The sequence below is a fragment of the Styela clava genome, chromosome 1 (genome assembly GCF_964204865.1).
Source record: "Styela clava chromosome 1, kaStyClav1.hap1.2, whole genome shotgun sequence".
Taxonomy (NCBI): Eukaryota; Metazoa; Chordata; class Ascidiacea; order Stolidobranchia; family Styelidae; genus Styela; species Styela clava.
In genome coordinates this window covers 24451821-24476242 of record NC_135250.1, presented here as the reverse complement: position 1 = coordinate 24476242, position 24422 = coordinate 24451821, and the positions used below count along the sequence as shown (strand labels likewise).

Genomic DNA, 24422 nt, shown 5'->3' with positions numbered 1-24422 from the left:
TGCCCCAGAAAATATCGAGGGCTCTCGCTATACCAGCGCAACAATTTTGCATGGTGGATTTGCTTTCTGTTGAGTCACACTATATTTAAATATACATTTTATATCCACTAAGTAAGTCATAAGGCAAATGATTGGACAATAATACAAAACATGTACCTGGCAATGTAAAAATATATTGCATTTAACAACATGAACAATTCCTGTAAGTGTCCTCTAGAGTCACTTGGAATAGCCCTTAAGCGCATTAAATATTTGTGTCTTTAGAGAGTTTCATGATGTTATATTTTTCAGAATTTGCTTGACCTCTTTACCGATGAATAATTTTTTGGCAATTCTCCCCCCAAGGCAATTAAATTTTTCAAATTGTACCTAATGTCTCATTCGATAAAATCATAGCTGTATTTGATGTTCAGCATCATGTATGTCAAAAAAATGCATCTAAAACACTGTGCAGTAACATGCACCAAATTTTACACTAGATTATCAATGTTTTTTGCCATTTCAGTACCTATAATCATCTCGGTAGTTCTTTTTGGTGATACGCCTCAAAACAGGGTACAACACACAATAACACATCACACTCTGCACAATAGTATCTGGTTTCTTCACGCAGGTTCTTGTCACTTTTGTCGCAGTGTGAACAATAGACATTGCAGCGTCTTGTAGATGCATCTTTGCCACCATCAGGTGGAATACAATAAAGAATAAACGATTTATTTTATCTCTTGTCAAACTATGCTTTCGACTGGCCATTTTCATTTTGGGTCTGCCCGCCGCACGACCCACGGAGCCCCGTCCACCTTTGATTCAGTAGTACGAACAGCGCCCACAGAACGGCAACGACGTAATTATTGATTTGACAGCCTACACTGAGTGTACGCTGGGGTAGCGGTACACTAGCAGCTTGTAATTATGTGTGGCGGGAATGCTCGGAGTTAACTCGGTACGTATGGTTCGTGCTTGGCGAATATGCTCAGGAACAACGGTAAATTGGTGTTCTGACTGACTGGGAATAAAAGTTTTAATAATTCTTTGTTACATTTACAAACCAATGAGTGGAAATTCCTAATTAATTAAAATCATACTCGTTGATAATGTAAGGTTAGCAAAACCTTCCTGCAATTTCCTATTTCATACAATATCGCCATCTTTTAAAATTTATTGCTTAATTTGAAATAACAATATTTTTTATATATACAAGTCATTTCTTTCTTACAGAGACAAACATAACTGACTCTCACATTCAAGAAATTCGAGCAGACCAGATTCAGGAAGTTCATGCTGAGAAGGTCGTGCAGAATGTAATGAATATTGATGGTAGGTTTGATTCCACAAGATTTACAGAGTTGAAAAAAATCTAAACATTGCATATGAACCAAAAAATTTAAATCAAATTGTTGTAAAACACAAATTTGAAAAACTTTATAAATCAATAGTTTTCATCACAATGATCTACTTGTTACTTGCGTTATGTTGTTATTGATTTATTTATTATTTGCGCATTTGTCAAAACAGCCCATAAAGACTTTTTCTGTCGCGTAATATTCAATCCATGACAATTACGGGAATTTTCACTGTCTTTCTATTTTAATTTAATTGTGTTTAACGTAACTCTCGATTGCGTCGACTTACGATCAAACAAATACATTACTAATCTAAAATAACACAGCAATCTGCGAACATAATCGTATGAGATAAACTGAACGATTATATTTCGTGTTGATACATATTTTTTCGTTCTTGCGGATTCGTTATCGCCGTTAGCAAATCCCAAGATTTGCTGAAGTATTATTACTACTTCAAAATACTATGGCAATCCGTGGACATAAAAATCTGGAGTGTGCGAGAATGCCGATTCATTTAAACTGACCTGACAGTGAGACATGTTATCGCCCACGAAGTATTTAATTAAAAATAAAGTCAACCCCGGGAAATGAAAATATCATACTCGCCAATATAACGCCCCCCTCTAAAAAAAATCAGGCCAAAAATTTGGGTCTAGAAAAGCGACTTAATAGCCGGGAAATACTGTATATTTATTCGGTAATTTAGAATAATTTACATATCGCCATAACATTGAGAATGAAATTTTGAAATGTTGTTTATCAACTTCTTTCTTCTTAGAGTAAAATTTTCGATTGATCAAACTTATAGTCAACCAATGATAATTGAGTGTCAATATTTTTTGCAATATATACTGTCCGTATTTTAACACCACCTTATTATGGCCCACTAAGAAGGCAATCTTTAACTGTAGTCTGGAAACTGTTCTAACATTGTTTCGCTATCCAGTAAACTTTATGTTTTTTTCAACTCCGATTGTATTAATGAAGGTTATAAAGAGGACTTAACTTATCTAACTTGCCCAGGATAAGCACATGAGTGTAATGAGAGGCCTGAACTTACCTTGCTTTCCCAGGATTAGCACATAACTTTGATTATCGTGCCCAAGATAAGCACATGAGTTTGATGGTGAATCTTTAACTTATCTAACTTGCCCAGGATAAGCACATGAGTTTGATGGAGACGCTTTAACTTATCCAGCACAATCCAGTACAATTGGTTGTGGCGAAATAACCTAACCCAACATATCCTAACCAAAGACAAACAGAATTATTCAACAAAAATTAAAAACTGTAATTAAATTGTGTAAGAATTTTATTTGTATATATATATACACTCCAGTTTGTAGCGTAAACCTTTTTCTTCAATTTTGTGAGATGTTTCGTGCATGTTTTCTGCTTGACAACACTTGTCTCTGCATATTTTTATATTACAAACAACTAGACATGTTTTTCGTATGTTTCCTGTTTGATAACCCCCATTTCCCTTTCCCTCCCTGCACATTTTTGGACATTAAAAAAGCTAGGCTTCCAGAAGAGTATTTATTTCTTCATCTAAAGAGGGAACAGCTGTGGTGGTTGAGTGTCCAATAAACAAATGTTTCAGCGCATCAACTTACTAATAATCTAAGGCTTTCTTTATCTTCCAACAAGCCATTTATATCTGCAGCTGATTTGGTATTTTGATCTCAAAACAAGAGAAATGAATCAAAACTCGTCTTTATAGTCAATAAACTATTGGAAACACCACAGGACGTTATGGACATGGCAATGACTTACCCGAACACGCCCTCCCAAGCTGTGGTGGTGGGCAAACCGCTGCTCGCAAGATTTCTTATGCGGCTCTTTTCGATAACATTGATTATTATAGAACTACAAATTGTCGTCCATACAGTTGATGAAATATTTCATATACACATTATAATATTGTTACAGAGACAAACATAACTGACTCTCAGATCCAAGAGGTTCGAGCTGAGCATATTCATGAAGTTCATGCAGAAAAGGTCGTGCAGAATGTAACAAACATTGATGGTAAGTTTGCTTCTTCAGGATTTCCGGAGTTAAATAAATATAAACTAAATTTTGTTTTTAGCAAATTGCCTATCATAAAACCGAAACTAGAACTTGAATTAACATATATATTTTGAATCCAACACATATTTGCTTCTGTCACTAATATTGTGAGATTGAAGAATTGGGAATTTCTGATCACCTCAATTTCGTTTTTAATTTACAAATCTAATGTACCTTATTTTAATATTTAAATAATTGGGGAGGAAAAAATAGCACAATTTTATTTATTTTTTGCTTGAATGCCCATTTTGAAAAACTAATATTTCATATATAATATAATCTTTTCGTACAGAGACAAACCTAACTGACTCTCACATTCAAGAAGTTCGAACAGAGCAGATTCATGAAGTTCATGCAGAGAAGGTTGTGCAGAGTGTAACAAAAATTGAGGGTGGGTTTGATTCTACAGGTTTTGCAGAGTTGAAATAATATGAATATTGACTATGAACCAACACTTGTTTTTAGCAAAGTGTGAATATAAAACAGAAACTTAATCATTTTTTGATTCAATGCTTGCTTCTGCAGCGCACTTTGCCACGTTCATAAATTTAACATGAATTATGTCTGTATGGGGATTTGGAATGTGTTGCCACTCTTTTCAGCTTGAGCTCATTAAATATTTTTTTCTATGGAGAGTTTTGAGATGTGATATTTTTCAAAATTTGTTCAAAGAGGAGTACTGAGTGGGATTGAAAGTTTTAAATATTTTTTGCTACCTTTACAAATCTATGAGAAGAAATTCTCAATTGATCAAAATCATACTCATCGATAATGTAAGGTACTGAGTGTCAATATTTTAATGCTTATATTTTTATACCCACTTTTATTATGTCCCTCTAGTAAGGTGATCATTTGGCGCTCCAGAAGTAGGTGTATCAATATGTAGGTAACTAATTTTGTTTGCCTACTTTACATCAAGTTGTGTAAAGGGACTGCAACCTATGACCAAGGGGTATATTCACTTGGCTAAGACAAACAGTCCCCAAACTTATAAAAAACACAAATAAGAAAAATAGGAATACAATTTTGGCCTAACCCTAAGCTGGTACACTCAATATGGGAGTGCCTATTTTTTAGTAGTACTCTGGTTACTTGACATTGACATTACCCCACCATTAGGGATCTGATCCGTTTACTTCAACTCTGATTATTCAAGGAATATTAGTATAAGTTCAATGGTGACACCTTAACTTATCCAACTTGCCCAGGATAAGCATATACGTTTGTTTGTGACGCGTTAGCGTATCTAACTTGCCCAGAATGAGCATATGAGTTTGATGGTGATGCTTTAACTTATATAACTTGACCAGGATAAGCACATGAGTTTAATGTAGAGGCTTTAACTTATCTAGCACAATTGGTGTGGCGAAATAACCTAACCTAACATATTCTCACCAAAGACACACAGAATTATTCAACAAAAATTAAAAACTGTCATAAAATTGTGCAAGGATTCTATTTATATTTTTATATACACACCAGTTTGTAGCGTAAACCTTATTCTTCAATTTTGTGACATGTTTCGTGAATGTTTCCTGCTTGACAACACTTGTCTCTGCCCAGCTAGACATGTTTTGCGTATGTTTTCTTGTTGATAAACCCCATTTCCCTTTTTCCTTCCTGTACATTTTTGGACATTATGAAAGCTAGGCTTCTAGAATGGTATTTCTTCATCTAAATAGGGAACAGCTGTGGTGGTTGAGTGTCCAATAAACAAATGTTTCAGCCCATTAACGTACTTATAATTTAAGGCTTTCTTTGTCTTCCCACAAGCCATTTATATCTGTAGCTGATTTGGTATTTTGATCTTAAATGAAGAGAAATGAATAAAAACTCGTCTTATAGATTTTTATAGTCAATAAACTATTGGAAACACCGCAGGACGTTACGGACAGGGCAACGACTTACCCGAACACGCCCTCTCAAGCTGTGGTGGTGGGCAAACCGCTGCTCGCAAGATTTCTTATGCGGCTCTTCTCGATAACATTGATTATTATAGGACTATAAACTGTCGTCCATACAGTTGATGAAATATTTCATATACACATTATTTTATTGTTACAGAGACAAACATTACTGACTCTCATATCCAAGAGGTTCGAGCTGAGCAGATTCATGAAGTTCATGCTGAGACGGTCGTGCAGAATGTATCAAATATTGATGGTAAGTTTGCTTCTTCAGGATTTCCGGAGTTGAATAAATATAAACTAAATTTTGTTTTTAGCAAATTGCCTATCATAAAACCGAAACTAGAACTTGAATTAACATATTTTGCATCCAACACATATTTGCCTCTGTCACTAATATTGTGAGATTGAAGAATTAGGAATTTCTGATCACCTCAATTTTGTTTTTAATTTACAAATCTAATCTACCTTATTTTATTATTTAAATAATTGTGGAGGTAAAAATAGCACAATTTTATTTATTTTTTGCTCGAATGCCCATTTTGAAAAACTAATATTTCATATATAAAATAATCTTTTCGTACAGAGACAAACATAACTGACTCTCACATTCAAGAAGTTCGAACTGAGCAGATTCATGAAGTTCATGCAGAGAAGGTTGTGCAGAATGTAACAAACATTGAGGGTGGGTTTGATTCTACAGGTTTTGCAGAGTTGAAATAATATGAATATTGACTATGAACCAACACTTGTTTTTAGCAAAGTGTGAATATAAAACAGAAACTTAATCATTTTTTGATTCAATGCTTGCTTCTGCAGCGCACTTTGCCACGTTCATGAATTTAACATGAATTATGTCTGTATGGGGATTTGGAATGTGTTGCCACTCTTTTCAGCTTGAGCTCATTAAATATTTTTTTCTATGGAGAGTTTTGAGATGTGATATTTTTCAAAATTTGTTCAAAGAGGAGTACTGAGTGGGATTGAAAGTTTTAAATATTTTTTGCTACCTTTACAAATCTATGAGAAGAAATTCTCAATTGATCAAAATCATACTCATCGATAATGTAAGGTACTGAGTGTCAATATTTTAATGCTTATATTTTTATACCCACTTTTATTATGTCCCTCTAGTAAGGTGATCATTTGGCGCTCCAGAAGTAGGTGTATCAATATGTAGGTAACTAATTTTGTTTGCCTACTTTACATCAAGTTGTGTAAAGGGACTGCAACCTATGACCAAGGGGTATATTCACTTGGCTAAGACAAACAGTCCCCAAACTTATAAAAAACACAAATAAGAAAAATAGGAATACAATTTTGGCCTAACCCTAAGCTGGTACACTCAATATGGGAGTGCCTATTTTTTAGTAGTACTCTGGTTACTTGACATTGACATTACCCCACCATTAGGGATCTGATCCGTTTACTTCAATTCTGATTATTCAAGGAATATTAGTATAAGTTCAATGGTGACACCTTAACTTATCCAACTTGCCCAGGATAAGCATATACGTTTGTTTGTGACGCGTTAGCGTATCTAACTTGCCCAGAATGAGCATATGAGTTTGATGGTGATGCTTTAACTTATATAACTTGACCAGGATAAGCACATGAGTTTAATGTAGAGGCTTTAACTTATCTAGCACAATTGGTGTGGCGAAATAACCTAACCTAACATATTCTTACCAAAGACACACAGAATTATTCAACAAAAATTAAAAACTGTCATAAAATTGTGCAAGGATTCTATTTATATTTTTATATACACACCAGTTTGTAGCGTAAACCTTATTCTTCAATTTTGTGACATGTTTCGTGAATGTTTCCTGCTTGACAACACTTGTCTCTGCCCAGCTAGACATGTTTTGCGTATGTTTTCTTGTTGATAAACCCCATTTCCCTTTTTCCTTCCTGTACATTTTTGGACATTATGAAAGCTAGGCTTCTAGAATGGTATTTCTTCATCTAAATAGGGAACAGCTGTGGTGGTTGAGTGTCCAATAAACAAATGTTTCAGCCCATTAACGTACTTATAATTTAAGGCTTTCTTTGTCTTCCCACAAGCCATTTATATCTGTAGCTGATTTGGTATTTTGATCTTAAATGAAGAGAAATGAATAAAAACTCGTCTTATAGATTTTTATAGTCAATAAACTATTGGAAACACCGCAGGACGTTACGGACAGGGCAACGACTTACCCGAACACGCCCTCTCAAGCTGTGGTGGTGGGCAAACCGCTGCTCGCAAGATTTCTTATGCGGCTCTTCTCGATAACATTGATTATTATAGGACTATAAACTGTCGTCCATACAGTTGATGAAATATTTCATATACACATTATTTTATTGTTACAGAGACAAACATTACTGACTCTCATATCCAAGAGGTTCGAGCTGAGCAGATTCATGAAGTTCATGCTGAGACGGTCGTGCAGAATGTATCAAATATTGATGGTAAGTTTGCTTCTTCAGGATTTCCGGAGTTGAATAAATATAAACTAAATTTTGTTTTTAGCAAATTGCCTATCATAAAACCGAAACTAGAACTTGAATTAACATATTTTGCATCCAACACATATTTGCCTCTGTCACTAATATTGTGAGATTGAAGAATTAGGAATTTCTGATCACCTCAATTTTGTTTTTAATTTACAAATCTAATCTACCTTATTTTATTATTTAAATAATTGTGGAGGTAAAAATAGCACAATTTTATTTATTTTTTGCTCGAATGCCCATTTTGAAAAACTAATATTTCATATATAAAATAATCTTTTCGTACAGAGACAAACATAACTGACTCTCACATTCAAGAAGTTCGAACTGAGCAGATTCATGAAGTTCATGCAGAGAAGGTTGTGCAGAATGTAACAAACATTGAGGGTGGGTTTGATTCTACAGGTTTTGCAGAGTTGAAATAATATGAATATTGACTAAGAACCAACACTTGTTTTTAGCAAAGTGTGAATATAAAACATAAACTTAATCATTTTTTAATTGAATGCTTGCTTCTGCAGCGCACTTTGCCACTTTCATAAATTTAACATGAATTATTTCTGTATGGGGGTTTGGAATGTGTTGCCACTCTTTTCAGCTTGAGCTCATTAAATATTTTTTCCCATTGAGAGTTTTGAGATGTGATATTTTTTTAAAATTTGTTCAAAGCGGAGTACTGAGTGGGATTGAAAGTTTTAAATATTTTTTGCTACCTTTACAAATCTATGAGAAGAAATTTTCAATTGATTAAAATTATACTCATCGATAATGTAAGGTACTGAGTGTCAATATTTTAATGCTTATATTTTTATACCCACTTTTATTATGTCCCTCTAGTAAGGTGATCATTTGGCGCTCCAGAAGTAGGTGTATCAATATGTAGGTAACTAATTTTGTTTGCCTACTTTACATCAAGTTGTGTAAAGGGACTGCAACCTATGACCAAGGGGGTATATTCACTTGGCTAAGACAGACAGTCCCCAAACTTATAAAAAACATAAATAAGAAAAATAGGAATAAAATTTTGGCCTAACCCTAACCTGGTACACTCATTATGAGAGTGCCTATCTTTTAGTAGTACTCTGGTTACTTGACATTGATGCGGCTCTTCTCGATAACATTGATTATTATAAAACTATAAATTGTCGTCCATACAGTTGATGAAATATTTCATATACACATTATTGTATTGTTACAGAGACAAACATAACTGACTCTCATATCCAAGAGGTTCGAGCTGAGCAGATTCATGAAGTTCATGCTGAGACGGTCGTGCAGAATGTATTAAATATTGATGGTAAGTTTGATTCTTCAGGATTTCCGGAGTTAAATAAATATAAACTAAATTTTGTTTTTAGCAAATTACCTATCATAAACCGAAACTAGAACTTGAATCAACATATTTTGCATCCAACACATATTTGCTTCTGTCACTAATATTGTGAGATTGAAGAATTAGGAATTTCTGATCACCTCAATTTCGTTTTTAATTTACAAATCTAATGTACCTTATTTTTATATTTAAATAATTGAGGAGGGAAAAATAGCACAATTTTATTTATTTTTTGATTGAATGCTCATTTTGAAAAACTAATATTTCATATATAAAATATTCTTTTCGTACAGAGACAAACATAACTGACTCTCACATTCAAGAAGTTCGAACTGAGCAGATTCACGAAGTTCATGCAGAGAAGGTTGTGCAGAATGTAACATACATTGAGGGTGGGTTTGATTCTACAGGTTTTGCAGAGTTGAAATAATATGAATATTGACTAAGAACCAACACTTGTTTTTTGCAAAGTGTGAATATAAAACAGAAACCTAATCATTTTTTAATTCAATGCTTGCTTCTGCAGCGCACTTTGCCACTTTCATAAATTTAACATGAATTATTTCTGTATGGGGGTTTGGAATGTGTTGCCACTTTTTTCAGCTTGAGCTCATTAATTATTTTTTTCTATGGAGAGTTTTGAGATGGGATATTTTTCAAAATTTGTTCAAAACCGAGTACTGAGTGGGATTGAAAGTTTTAAATATTTTTTGCTACCTTTACAAATCTATGAGAAGAAATTCTCAATTGATCAAAATCATACTCATCGATAATGTAAGGTACTGAGTGTCAATATTTAAATGCTTATATTTTTATACCCATTTTCATTATGTCCCTCTAGTAAGGTGATCATTTGGCGCTCCAGAAGTGGTGTATCAATATGTAGGTAACTAATTTTGTTTGCCTACTTTACATCAAGTTGTGTAAAGGGACTGCAACCTATGACCAAGGGGGTATATTTACTTGGCTAAGACAGACAGTCCCCAGACTTATAAAAAACATAAATAAGAAAAATAGGAATAAAATTTTGGCCTAACCCTAACCTGGTACACGCATTATGGGAGTGCCTATCTTTTAGTAGTACTCTGGTTACTTGACATTGATGCGGCTCTTCTCGATAACATTGATTATTATAGAACTATAAATTGTCGTCCATACAGTTGATGAAATATTTCATATACACATTATTGTATTGTTACAGAGACAAACATAACTGATTCTCATATCCAAGAGGTTCGAGCTGAGCAGATTCATGAAGTTCATGCTGAGACGGTCGTGCAGAATGTATTAAATATTGATGGTAAGTTTGATTCTTCAGGATTTCCTGAGTTAAATGAATATAAACTAAATTTTGTTTTTAGCAAATTACCTATCATAAACCGAAACTAGAACTTGAATTTACATATTTTGCATCCAACACATATTTGCTTCTGTCACTAATATTGTGAGATTGAAGAATTAGGAATTTCTGATCACCTCAATTTCGTTTTTAATTTACAAATCTAATGTACCTTATTTTAATATTCAAATAATTGAGGAGGTAAAAATAGCACAATTTTATTTATTTTTTGCTTGAATGCCCATTTTGAAAAACTAATATTTCATATATAAAATAATCTTTTCGTACAGAGACAAACATAACTGACTCTCACATTCAAGAAGTTCGAACTGAGCAGATTCATGAAGTTCATGCAGAGAAGGTTGTGCAGAATGTAACAAACATTGAGGGTGGGTTTGATTCTACAGGTTTTGCAGAGTTGAAATAATATGAATATTGACTAAGAACCAACACTTGTTTTTAGCAAAGTGTGAATATAAAACAGAAACCTAATCATTTTTTAATTCAATGCTTGCTTCTGCAGCGCACTTTGCCACTTTCATAAATTTAACATGAATTATGTCTGTATGAGGGTTTGGAATGTGTTGCCACTTTTTTCAGCTTGAGCTCATTAATTATTTTTTTCTATGGAGAGTTTTGAGATGGGATATTTTTCAAAATTTGTTCAAAGCGGAGTACTGAGTGGGATTGAAAGTTTTAAATATTTTTTGCTACCTTTACAAATCTATGAGAAGAAATGCACAATTGATCAAAATCATACTCATCGATAATGTAGGGTACTGAGTGTCAATATTTAAATGCTTATATTTTTATACCCATTTTCATTATGTCCCTCTAGTAAGGTGATCATTTGGCGCTCCAGAAGTGGTGTATCAATATGTAGGTAACTAATTTTGTTTGCCTACTTTACATCAAGTTGTGTAAAAGCACTGCAACCTATGACCAAGGGGTATATTTACTTGGCTAAGACAGACAGTCCCCAAACTCATAAAAACACAAATAGGGAAAATAGGAATAAAATTGTGGCCTAACCTTAACCTGGTACACTCAATATGGGAGTGCCTATCTTTTAGTAGTACTCTGGTTACTTGGCATTGACATTACCCCACCATTAGGGATCTGATCCGTTTATTTCAACTCTGATTATTGAAGGAAGATGAGTATAAGTTCAATGGTGACAGCTTAACTTATCCAGCTTGTCCAGGATAAGCATATAAGTTTGTTTGTGACGCGTTAGCATATCTAACTTGACCAGAATGGGCACATGAGTTTGATGGTGAGGCTTTAACTTATATAACTTGCCCAGGATAAGCACATGAGTTTAATGCAGAGGCTTTATCTTATCTAGCACACTCAAGTACAATTGGTTGTGGCGAAATAACCTAACCTAACATATCCTAACCAAAGACACACAGATGTTTTCTGGTTGGTAAACCCCATTTCCCTTTCCCTCCCTACACATTTTTGAACAATATAAAAGCTAGGCTTCCAGAAGAGTATTTCTTCATCTAAACAGGGAACTGCTGTGGTGGTTGAGTGTCCAATAAACAAATGTTTCAGCCCATTAACGTACTATTAATCTAAGGCATCCTTTGTCTTCCCACAAGCCATTTATATCTGTAGCTGATTTGGTATTTTGATCTTAAATGAAGAGAAATGATTAAAACTCGTCTTATAGATTTTTATAGTTAATAAACTATTGGAAACGCCGCAGGACGTTACGGACAGGGCAATGACTTACCCGAACACGCCCTCTCAAGCTGTGGTGGTGGGAAAACCGCTGCTCGCAAGATTTCTTATGCGGCTCTTCTCGATAACATTGATTATTATAGAACTTTAAATTGTCGTCTATACAGTTGATGAAATTTTTCATATACACATTATTTTATTGTTACAGAGACAAACATTACTGACTCTCATATCCAAGAGGTTCGAGCTGAGCAGATTCATGAAGTTCATGCTGAGACGGTCGTGCAGAATATATCAAATATTGATGGTAAGTTTGCTTCTTCAGGATTTCCGGAGTTAAATAAATATAAACTAAATTTTGTTTTTAGCAAATTGCCTATCATAAAACCGAAACTAGAACTTGAATTAACATATTTTGCATCCAACACATATTTGCTTCTGTCACTAATATTGTGAGATTGAAGAATTAGGAATTTCTGATCACCTCAATTTCGTTTTTAATTTACAAATCTAATGTACCTTATTTCAATATTCAAATAATTGAGGAGGTAAAAATAGCACAATTTTATTTATTTTTTGCTTGAATGCCCATTTTGAAAAACTAATATTTCATATATAAAATAATCTTTTTGTACAGAGACAAACATAACTGACTCTCACATTCAAGAAGTTCGAACTGAGCAGATTCATGAAGTTCATGCAGAGAAGGTTGTGCAGAATGTAACAAACATTGATGGTGGGTTTGATTCTACAGGTTTTGCAGAGTTGAAATAATATGAATATTGACTAAGAACCAACACTTGTTTTTAGCAAAGTGTGAATATAAAACAGAAAGTTAATCATTTTTTAATTCAATGCTTGCTTCTGCAGCGCACTTTGCCACTTTCATAAATTTAACATGAATTATTTCTGTATGGGGATTTGGAATGTGTTGCCACTCTTTTCAGCTTGAGGTCATTGAATATTTTTTTCTATGAAGAGTTTTGAGATGTGATATTTTTCAAAATTTGTTCAAAGCGGAGAACTGAGTGGGATTGAAAGTTTTAAATATTTTTTGCTACCTTTACAAATCTATGAGATGAAATTTTCAATTGATCAAAATCATACTCATCGATAATGTAAGGTACTGAGTGTCAATATTTTAATACTTATACTTCAGCTTATCTAACTTTCCCAGGATAAGCACATGAGTTTGATGGTGAGGCTTTAACTTATCTAACTTGCCCAGGATATGCACATAAGTTTGACGGTGAAGCTTCAACTTATCTAAATTGCCTAGAATAATTAGATAAGTTTTATGGTGAGGCTTTAACTTATCTAACTTGCCCAGGATAAGCACATGAATTTGATGGTGGGACTTTAACTTATCTAGCACAATCAAGTACAATTAGTTGTTGCGAAATAACCTGATCTAACATATCCCGACCAAAGACAAACAGAATTATTCAACAAAAATTAAAAATTGTCAATAAATTGTGCAAGGATTTCATTTATATTTATATATCTACACTCCATTTGTAGCGTAAACCTTTTTCTTCAATTTTGTGACATGTTTTCTGCTTGACAATACTTGTCTCTGCATATTTTTATATTACAAACTGCTAGACATGTTTTGCGTATGTTTTCTGGTTGATAACCCGCATTTCCCCTTCCCTCCCTGCACATTTTTGGACAATAAAAGAGCTAGGCTTCCAGAAGACTATTTCTTCATCTAAAGAGGAAACACCTGGGATGGTTGAGTGTCCAATAAACAAATGTTTCAGCCCATTAACTTACTAATTATCTAAAGCTTTTCTTTTTATCTTCCAACAAGACATTTATATCTGCAGCTGATTTGGTAGATTGATCTTAAAACAAGAAAAATGCATAAAAACTCGTTTTATAGATTTTTATAGTCAATAAACTATTGGAAACGCCGCAGGACGTTACGGACAGGGCAATGACTTACCCGAGCACGCCCTCCCAAGCTGTGGTGGTGGGCAAACCGCTGCTCGCAAGAGTTCTTCTGCGGCTCTTCTCGATAATATTGATTATTATAGAACTATAAATTGTCGTTCATACAGTTGATGAAATATTTCATATACACATTATAATATTGTTACAGAGACAAACATAACTGACTCTCAGATCCAAGAGGTTCGAGCTGAGCAGATTCATGAAGTTCATGCTGAGAAGGTCGTGCAGAATGTAACAAATATTGATGGTAGGTTTGATTCCACAGGATTTCCAGAGTTGTAAAATTATAAAGATAACTATAACCCAACAATTTTTCATAAAATTGTTTGTTATAAAGCACAAATAATCGATGCTTAGTTATAATTACAAGTGAAGATACCTGCATTATGTTTTATGATTCATATTTATTTTGTATTTTGGATTAATTGACATGTCGCGATAAAATGCAATTTAAGCGCATTGCTGTGATTTTAAAATAGCTGGAAAATATCTTATCTTTATGAATTTGCACAAAGCAATGACAGGTGCACTAACTTAGAGTGGGATAAAAGTTTTGATATTCATGTCACTAAAACTATCAACCATACCTATTTCCCGTTCCTTAAAGTTCCCATGAGTGGTCTCAATTATTGAATATCACATACAATATTTTGATATTTCACTAAATGAAGATATGGCCTATGACAAAATGACAAACGAGCTTACAAACAATTTGAAAATCTATTATCTTATATACATAAAATACAATTGATTTTTCAGAAACAAATATAACCGACTCTCTGATTCAAGAAATTCAAGCTGAGCAGATTCATGAAGTTCATGCGGAGAAGGTTGTGCAGAATGTAACAAACATTGATGGTAGGTTTGATTCTACAGAATTTTCAGAGTTGAAATATCTGAAAATTATCTAATGAACCAACACTTGTTTCAAGAAAATTATTTGGTATAAAACTAAACTATCTCACATTTATATCGAAATAAACTTGAATCACTATGCCTATTCTAGTATTGCTAGCTCAGGCCGTGTTGTTAAAAGTTAGTAGCTAGAATTAATCAGTAGCGAGCGAGGTAGATAAACCGTGATAATCATTGGATCTCCACTCCATTAGACCCTCATTCTCAGTCGTTCTGTATGTTTGTTTATCTGTCTGTCTGAGTGTCCAGCTGTAATGTCCAAACGACTGGGCTGATGTGAATGAATTTTTTTAGTATATATTATGTGATTGAGCCAAAGTTTAGGTTGATGTTTCATTTTCATGACAGCAGCGAAAAAACGACCTGATCATTGTTATTTTTGAATTGTTCATATTTTTTTTTTATAATTTTCTTGTTTAAGTAAGCCGAATATTGAAATTCCAGGAAAGCTGACCTCCGCGGAAGAAAAATTTTCTCACATGCCATCTTTTTACTTGATAGTCCATAAACTGGGGGTAATTTTAGTGAACTTTATTTTAATTATCAGCTGCAGCATATCGTTTGCACAAAATTACCGACCAGACGCACAGCACTATATTTGAGTGGTGCACCACTGGAGTAAACAACTAGAACTTGAGCTTTTTTGGGTTAATCCAGTTTATGACAATAATTTGACAAAACAATCATACGCTGCTACTTATGATTGCCATAAACCTATAGTTGATGAGTGGAAAATCCCAATTGGATAATTCCATGATCCTATCATACTTTTGAGAATTACATATTTTTTGTCACAAAGTTAGTTCAGGTGGTTATTTTTAACGAGCATCACTCTGGTCACTCACCTTATTGTGATATTTATGTAATCGCTATATGGGTGTAGATTAATTTTCTTCTTCACCCAATAATACCAGATTTTTGAATCTATTTTCCAGAAACAAAATAATTTCTTTTTTTACAGAGACAAACATTACTGACTCTCACATTCAAGAAGTTCGAACTGAGCAGATTCATGAAGTTCATGCAGAGAAGGTTGTGCAGAATGTAACAAATGGTGGGTTGGCTTCCAGATGATTTGAATGTTGAGAAAATTTTGAGAAAATTACCCAACGCTTGTTATCATTAGTTAGGGTTTACTTGAATAGAATAATAATCTCAAATAATATATTATGTGACAATAGCTAACTACCGTATATCCTCGCATTTAAGTCGAGTCTAAGAATAAAATCCTCAATAAATACTAAATCACATTTAGGAGATATTTCATACACTGTAAATTGCTGGAAACGCAAAAATTTTCCAATATGCTCGCCACTATCGAAACTACGGTAAGTATGAAGACAATTAGGACACAATTTGCTTTTAGAATTATTACTGTGGTCGCTCGGGATATCTTGACTACGTTAAAATACAGTTTACAATAATAATTGTAAAATATTTTCAATCGAAAAAATATTTGAAGTGTCAAAAGCTTTTCAAGTCGGCGCTGCTTAGGATTTAGGACAGGATTTACATATTTATCCCGGAGGAGAGGAAAGCTGATAAGACGGCTTACCCATATGACGACCACGACCTCTCGTCCGGTTACTAGTCCATGTGGGGTATGGGATTAGTTTTATTTACTTGTTTTTTCGGAAGCATGGACTTGATGATGGAGGAAGACGTAACCGACCAGCAGTTACGTGAACCACCCTACGACGGCGAGGAGTCCAGCAATCCTCTCGAACATAACTACCCCGCATGGGATTCAAACCTGCGAACCTACGCAGGGTAATCAGAGATGCGGTGGCGAGCGTTTTCCTAACGCTTAGCACGATGAGCCACACCGCCGTGGCCTTTCATGCCGGCAATAATTAATTGCCATTCGTCACACGGCAATGGGCTGTCTTCAATTACGAAAAAATATATATATATATAATAATCAAAAAATGTTTTTAATCTAAACGTGGATGGAGGGGGCGCTAGGATGTGATATTCGATATTAATATAATCACTAAAAAGGATATTCTGAAGGTATTGAATAGCGATATTAAATATTAAATTCAAATTGAACATCCTTGGCTATGATAGGTGCGTATGGGCTTATACGATTTGCAGGGTCGGCTTATATGCATTTTTTTATAAATTCACCGTTTTATGGCTGTTTTTAGAGGGTCGTCTCATATGCGAGAATATACGATAGTTCTCCTTTTTAGTGCATGAACTTATTCGAAAAAATCAGTGCTTTATTGACAAGAGTATCTCTTATACTCAGCTTTCAATATTCTTAGATCTTTTATATTTGATGTTTTGCAACAATTTCTTTCCACAGAAACAGTCCTCAACAGTCCCAAGGAAGTGTATGTGAAGCACAAAGTTGTTAACAAAGTATACAACATTTTCCAAGCTCATGGTAAAAAATTTATTCCCTTATTTTACAAAATTTGTGTAAAACTTTCATGTCCACAGCATATCCAGGTTAAAATTGGATGAAATATAAAAAGTAGTCAACAACTGATTCTAAAGGGAGTAAATTAGATTAATATTTTTGTTTGAAAAAGAGAACAATTATGAGATATTTTTAAGTCGATACTTAGGGTAATGTGACGCCCAATATGAGTTGGCTGTTATTTTGCAAAACAAATCTTATCTCTATGGCATAGTATAAGTCAATGGAATTGAGAACAGAATGCTAAAAAAACTATTTTTTTCAGCTTTAAGCTCATCTTTTGATGTGCATCAGTTTATAGAAATAATAATCTGGGAAATGTAGGAAAATGGTTTTTAAAATATCTCTGGGGTCCAGTCTGGTATTTCCACACTTCTGTTTTCAGCTCCTCATTAATCAAATAGGTTCTTATTCTCTTATTAAGAATTGGTTTGGTTCCAGATTCCCCTTGCCTATACAATAAACTGGTAGATCTGTGACTAGTAAATGAATTTCTCTGACTGGGAGGCATCTTTCTAGACACATCATTGCGTAGCGCTCAAGAAAATATCACATAATAAATTTGTGAAATATATGATCCTACTCGACTCCATTAATCTGTTTTCTGTTCTGCATTCCTGCTTTAGCTGGCCTCAGCATCAATGAGTTCGTTTGTTACACACTTAACCAGTAAATCTAAGTTGGTTTGTCAAATAAGAGATCTCAATCCCAAACCAATGATTCAGAATTTTAGTAGGCTTGAGAAAATCTGTTAATTTGATTACTTACATTTGGTTGTATAAATACACAGTCATGTTTTATTGAACTTATCATGAATAATCATAATTTGGTCAATGTTACAATGTTTTTAATTGTATTTTGGACATTTCCATACCTGTTTAATGGATGTTTGAAGAATATCTCCCACATTTGTTAGTTACCGTAACCTAAGCTTTTTGTCTAGTCCTCTAGTTCTCAGCCATTGGGCCATGGCCTACTTCGGGCCACTGCAAAATCTGGTTATTCAATTGCACACATTCAGTTGTGTGCATCTGATAAATAATGAGTCATAAATTCAACCTTGTTTGCATCACACTCTCACCAATTGCATTTAGACCAACCATCTTCAAGTCTCTCATCACCCACACAGCAAAGACCGACTGAATCAGTTGCTCAACCAAATACAGCCCCTGATCCTGTATATAAAGGAGATCCATTGCCTCCGCCATCAGGTATGTCATAAAACAAATTCAGGTGACCCACAGGGCCACATATATATGACATACAAATGTTATTTTTTTCATTTATACAATGATGTGGTATAAAAATATATCACCCAAAGATATTCGTTTTTTGACTGACGAAAACCATCAATAATGATTGTCAAATCAGCAAAAAGTACAAATGTGATGTTATAGTCGATGAGAGCAGATGTTTGAAATTGGACAGGCTAATTCTTCTCCGAAGGAAAACTGGCGAAGTTAGGCGGGGTGCAAGCAATACTGGAATTTATTCACCAGTGTTAACCGCTCGCTGTTAACTACAAAAGTTTTATTTCTTTAAATACCTCACAATGTTACGCATTTCAGTTTTGGAACACTGTTTTAATTCCAGAGTAATCCCCCTCCAATACACAAAAAAACTGATTGCCATAGAATAAGAATAGCGAGCCGCTGACCTGAGTTTTTTTCGTAACTCGCCGAGTCACCAATAATTGGAAAAACATACTAAAATTTCAGTAATAAAAATTCATGATAAACCGACATTTTTTCAATTTAAAATCAAGTGGCAATCATGTTGTTAGGCTACAACGCTTATGACATATCAGTACAATTAATTAGCTAATTTCGGGTACTAGCAACTGGTCTTGTAACACCGGTTCTTTTTCAGAGGTGCATGAAACAAAAGGGGCCACAGAATGTTTTGGACAGTATATGAGTATTAGATTTTATTTGCAGTTTATTTATTCTTGTAAGGCTTTTGGAATAACGAATTTTATTGACTTAACTTGTAATGACCACAAAAATGGTAACAGCAACGGAGCAGAATAGTAGTGACTTAAATGCCAAGTTGAAAGCGAAATAAAATATATAATTTTCTCAAAAGTGGAATACAAAGATTTGCCCTTGCAATATAATTGTTTTTCGGTATGCATGTGAATCCGTATTTTCACTCATTAATTTCATACAGTTTAGTATTGAAAATTCCCTCAGTTCAAATATAAGGTCATCATTTCATTTGTAAAGCTCAAAACTACCAAGGACTATAGAACTTGTGAAAAAAATCCAACAGCTAGTTCGTCATTGGTGAAATATCTATGACCTGCAGTCTTTGTTCCCGAATATATTAGTTATAAACAAACAGATATTAAACGTAAAACTACTATCAAAGACTTTGATAATTTATCAAAAACAAATCAAAATGCATGGACAAATTGTTTTATGCAATACCGATAACACTGCAGACATGAAATGACAGATTTAAGAGTAACTTCTTATCTGCAATAATTAAAAGGTCTCTTTCAGGATAAACTGTATTCTATTTATCTAACGGTCTCACTGATTACTTGGATTTGAACTATTATTAGATACATTAGTACGCCGCAAAATGCATTACGCTAATCGAGAGAATAACAAGATATGTTAAGTAACCTCAGGGCATATTGTTGAAGAAAGAAAATAGATAGGAGCTTAGGTGGCCTCAGTAGGGATGATGTCCATGGGTTTATTCCTTGACATTGCATCATGCTAATCGAGAGAATAACATGATATGTTAAGTAACTCCAGGACGATCTTGATGAAGGACGAGGAAAACAGATATGTGCGCAGGTGGCCTCAGTAGGGATAGTGACCATGGGCTTATTCCTAGACATAATTTGCCATATGTTCTAGCTGCCTCATCAGTCTTCTTCTCCTCCACAACACCAAAGTTTCAAGTATTCATTCAATTGAGTTTCAGTGACCAGTAGTCGATTAGAAGATAAATGCTCTGCTGATATCACAATTTGTTACTATTGTTATCAATATCCCATGTGCTTCCCAAGTATCTGTTTCTAGTTTATTATTAAAGGAATAAATCATCAGCAGCAACTTAATGGAACAAAGAATAATATTTTCGTGTTTATTCCTGTAGGCAATGATCCGGCCCAATCATATGGTAAACCACAATCTTTCTTCCAGTTACCAGCCTATGCCGGGTGAGAGAATAGTTAGTCAGTTATTTGTTTTTGTTGTATGACTTGATGGTAGACAAAGCTGTAATCACCCAGAAATTACATGAAACCAACTTGCATCGCGTCATTACGCTACAAGACATCCAAACCTTCGAACCCAAGTAGAAGTAACAGAGGTGCATCGAGCCAAAAGGAAATGATTTATGTTAGTACTTTTGCATTTTGTTTGAACTTATAGTTTCAAATCACTAGTTTCAATTCAATTAGTCTTTTTAGACAGTGTTTTAGGATAGTTACAGTAGTTAGAATATGCTTTGGCTAATATTCAGTCCCAGTACCTCTGAATATATTTAACCTGCAATCTTTATACTGTGATTTCTGCAGCCATATTGCAAAATGTCCCCAAAACATGCATCAAGAATTCATTAAGCTAAGGTAGAGCAAGGATTATAGCATTTGAGGCCCAACATAGTTATTTTGTATTAAATGCTGAATTAGTTGAATAATGTTAAATTAATTTTTGCAAAATTGAGAATCTGTCAAATTTAGATTGAGAGACAATGAATAAGATATATGTGAGGCCTAGTAAGTCTGGTTGTCTAATGGCCTTGCTTGTTTATAGAATAAGTAGAATAGCATTGGTCATTGAATGTAGGTGAAAACGATCTTTGTGTGTCTAAATGAGAGAGAAGATCTCGGGTCAAACAACACAGAGATGATATTCACCTAAAACAAAAAGATTCAAAATTTCAAGTCTGAAAGAAACTTATGGCACTTTATTACCTGGTTGCAAATGTAACTTTATTGTTTACTTATTTATTACGAACCTTCTTTGACTGAATACTTAAATTTGTCATCATTCACTTGTTATCACAACTTCCATGCAGAAAGTTTTGTTCTTGAGAATTTTAGCTGTGTATAACAAAGAGTCTCTCTAGACACTTCAGACTGTGTGTTGACCAATATCTGATGGAAGTCTAATAGGTTCTTTATAAATCCTGTCACTCTAGTGATGAGATCTATGTGTGCTTCCATCCAGAGTTATTTTTTCCTCACTTCGTAAATTGTAAAGGAAAAAGTACGTACTTATACATCACCTTGTTCAACATAGCTGCAGCTATTACTCTTCCACAATGCAATTTAGCAATTATACAAACTAATAAATATACGATTACAACACCAATATTAATAATCTATTTAGATCAACCTCTTTATCTTTATTAATTAAAAACATAGAAAATTTATGCTTTTATCTACATATAGTAAGATTAAAAATTCATTATTACCATTTTCTCTTCAGGGGTTCTCGATAAAGTCTCACGCAGAATTAATAAAGGTAAATATTTGTTGTGTTAGTTTTATTCATATTTTGAAATAATAATTCATAGATAATTACATTGATATAATAATCTACCTCCAAGTTACTCACCTTTATAATGACCAAGTTTTGAAATAGTGGTCTGTTGTTACGAGCCTTATTGTAACTACACTCATAACTGTTAATAAGATAGCGATGCCTATTTTGCCAAACACACTTCATTAGATTGTAAAGACATATTTTATTAGAGGAATTATTAGAAACAAAAATTACACAATGTTACATACAATTGGATGCTCTACCACAATATGTAAAATGTAGCTACTCAATCGACACTTATCCACAAGATGTTTCCAGAAGAACTCTCTTGTTACCATAAATAATGAGAAATGAAAAACATCAAATCTTCAGGTCAGCGTGTGAAAAAGTTTATTGATTTTTTCAACAAGAGGACATGGGAAGAAACAGAAGTCAAAATTGCAGAAAACTACAAAAAGCTCAATGAGCCTGATTTTGAGGTCCATCCTAAATTAAAGAAAGTTCCAAACTTCTATGAGGGCCAAATGGCAAAGGAGTACAATAAAGAAAAGGGATTTGCTGTAACAGAGGGATCTGAAAAAATTGGTCAGTTGATCACTATGAACAAACTTAGCGAACAGCTTAGTGATGAAAGCTGTAAATACATTGCAATTACTGGGCAGGCTGGAAGTGGCAAAACGACAATTATGAAACGCGTGTCTCGAAGTGTTGTTGTTGCAAACGAATTGGTGAAAAAAGCTAGGAAAGCGAAAGGAACATTCAGTCAATTGTTCCGCAAGAAAAAACGTCAATTTAGATTTGTTCATCATTTCGGTTTTAAAGATATGCCGGTTTCTTATGCTACAAGACCAGAAGATGCACTGAGCCCTTGCGATTTGCTTTTTGGAAAGATTGCACCTGGGTTCAAAAATCTAGAGTTAGAAGATGGATATGAATGGCTTATTGAGCATGATTACGAGTGTATTTTCTTCTTTGATGGTTTAGATCAGGCTATGTGGGATCTTCATGGAAACCATAACAAGATGAATTACTTTGACAAGTCAAGTACCGCTACAATTATATACAATATTTTAACGAGAAATCTTTTCCCCAGAGCGAAAATTGTTATTTCATCGCGTGAACACAAAATTGCTTCCTTGCCTTTGGAATTACGGCCTCCATTCATAACCGCCCTTGCTGGTTTAGATCATGAGGACATCAAAAAGTTATTCGTTTCAGTTTTGGGTGAGACAGGTGAAGAATCCTGGAATAATTTAACAGTTCAATCACCATCACTCATCCAGTTCTCGAGCGTACCATTATTCTTGCTTCTTAATGCGATAGTTCACAAGTTCAACCCTGCAAATCCACCCGATACCATGACAGATGTAATGATACAAATACTCCATATTTTTATGCGATCCGATCATGCTCAGGAAAGAGGAAACATAAAGCAAAATATTCGCAAATTAATGGAAATGTCATTTGAAGGCACAAAACAAAAGCGCGTCATTTTTACTATCGATGATCTCAAAAAGGTTGGCCTTCATTCAGACGAGGTCCGCGATCTGATCATAAAAGTGCCTGGAAATAACATGCTAAGCCAACATCTTATGGAAGGCGACAATTTGATGTTCTTCAGTCACCAAATCCTGCAAGAAATCCTAGCCAGTCTATACATTGCCAACATGGATCTTGCCACTTTCCAGTTATTTATCGCTGAAGAGATTCACGATGATCACTGGTCAGTTGTTCTGCGTCTCCTGTGTGGAATTATTTTCAATCAAGATATTAAAACTGAATTCCTGAAAGATCTTACAACTGGTAAGTATGTGCCCAAGTAGAGCTACAACAATATATATTTAAATGTTAATTAAATTTATGGATTTTTTATTAGTGATCGATCGAGAAGCAAAGAAAGCATTACTTAGAGAAAGCCTCAAGAATAAAATGAGTCAATGTACGAGATCCTATCAAAAGTTGGAGTTGTTCGGTGCCTTGTATGAGGCTAATGATGCCGAACTTATTCAATCCCATGTACGAGGAATCAACTTCGAAGATGAGTCTTTCAATGCTGCAGGGATGTACGCAATGTCGTCGGTTATGCGACGTTGTAGTCACCTTGGGCAGTTTCGTCTTGTTAAATGTGACCTCAATGCTGAGCTGATGAAATGCTTGGATTTGAGTTTGAAAGGGTCTGGAGTGAAGGCAAGCATACTGCAGTCTTTTCAAATATTGAAGTAACATGATAATATAACCCATTCTTATGTGTACCAATATAAAAGCATCTATTTACATTTTGTTTGTAATTATGTTAATAATAACATGCCCACTCTTAGTATAGGCAAACTATTCAGTGAAATAATTCATTTTTAATTAAATAGAACAAATCTTGTTTTATAGTAAAATTTCAGGTTCATGATTCACTACCACCTTTTCTAATTTTATTC

General features: G+C 34.2%; 1 protein-coding gene across 1 annotated transcript in view; it reads left to right on the top strand.

Moving 5' to 3' along the window:
* Positions 1-24422, top strand: part of LOC120335173 (uncharacterized) — a 50309-nt gene that overhangs the window by 6413 nt on the left and 19474 nt on the right. The window contains exons 5-21 of the mRNA XM_078114237.1: positions 5484-5582; positions 5913-6011; positions 7685-7783; positions 8114-8212; positions 9024-9122; positions 9452-9550; positions 10360-10458; positions 12395-12493; positions 12824-12922; positions 14291-14389; positions 14902-15000; positions 16019-16111; positions 17369-17449; positions 18580-18696; positions 21937-21972; positions 22366-23796; positions 23870-24180. Coding sequence (XP_077970363.1) covers positions 5484-5582; positions 5913-6011; positions 7685-7783; positions 8114-8212; positions 9024-9122; positions 9452-9550; positions 10360-10458; positions 12395-12493; positions 12824-12922; positions 14291-14389; positions 14902-15000; positions 16019-16111; positions 17369-17449; positions 18580-18696; positions 21937-21972; positions 22366-23796; positions 23870-24180 — 3158 coding nt within the window. The remainder of the gene's footprint in view (positions 1-5483; positions 5583-5912; positions 6012-7684; positions 7784-8113; positions 8213-9023; positions 9123-9451; positions 9551-10359; positions 10459-12394; positions 12494-12823; positions 12923-14290; positions 14390-14901; positions 15001-16018; positions 16112-17368; positions 17450-18579; positions 18697-21936; positions 21973-22365; positions 23797-23869; positions 24181-24422) is intronic.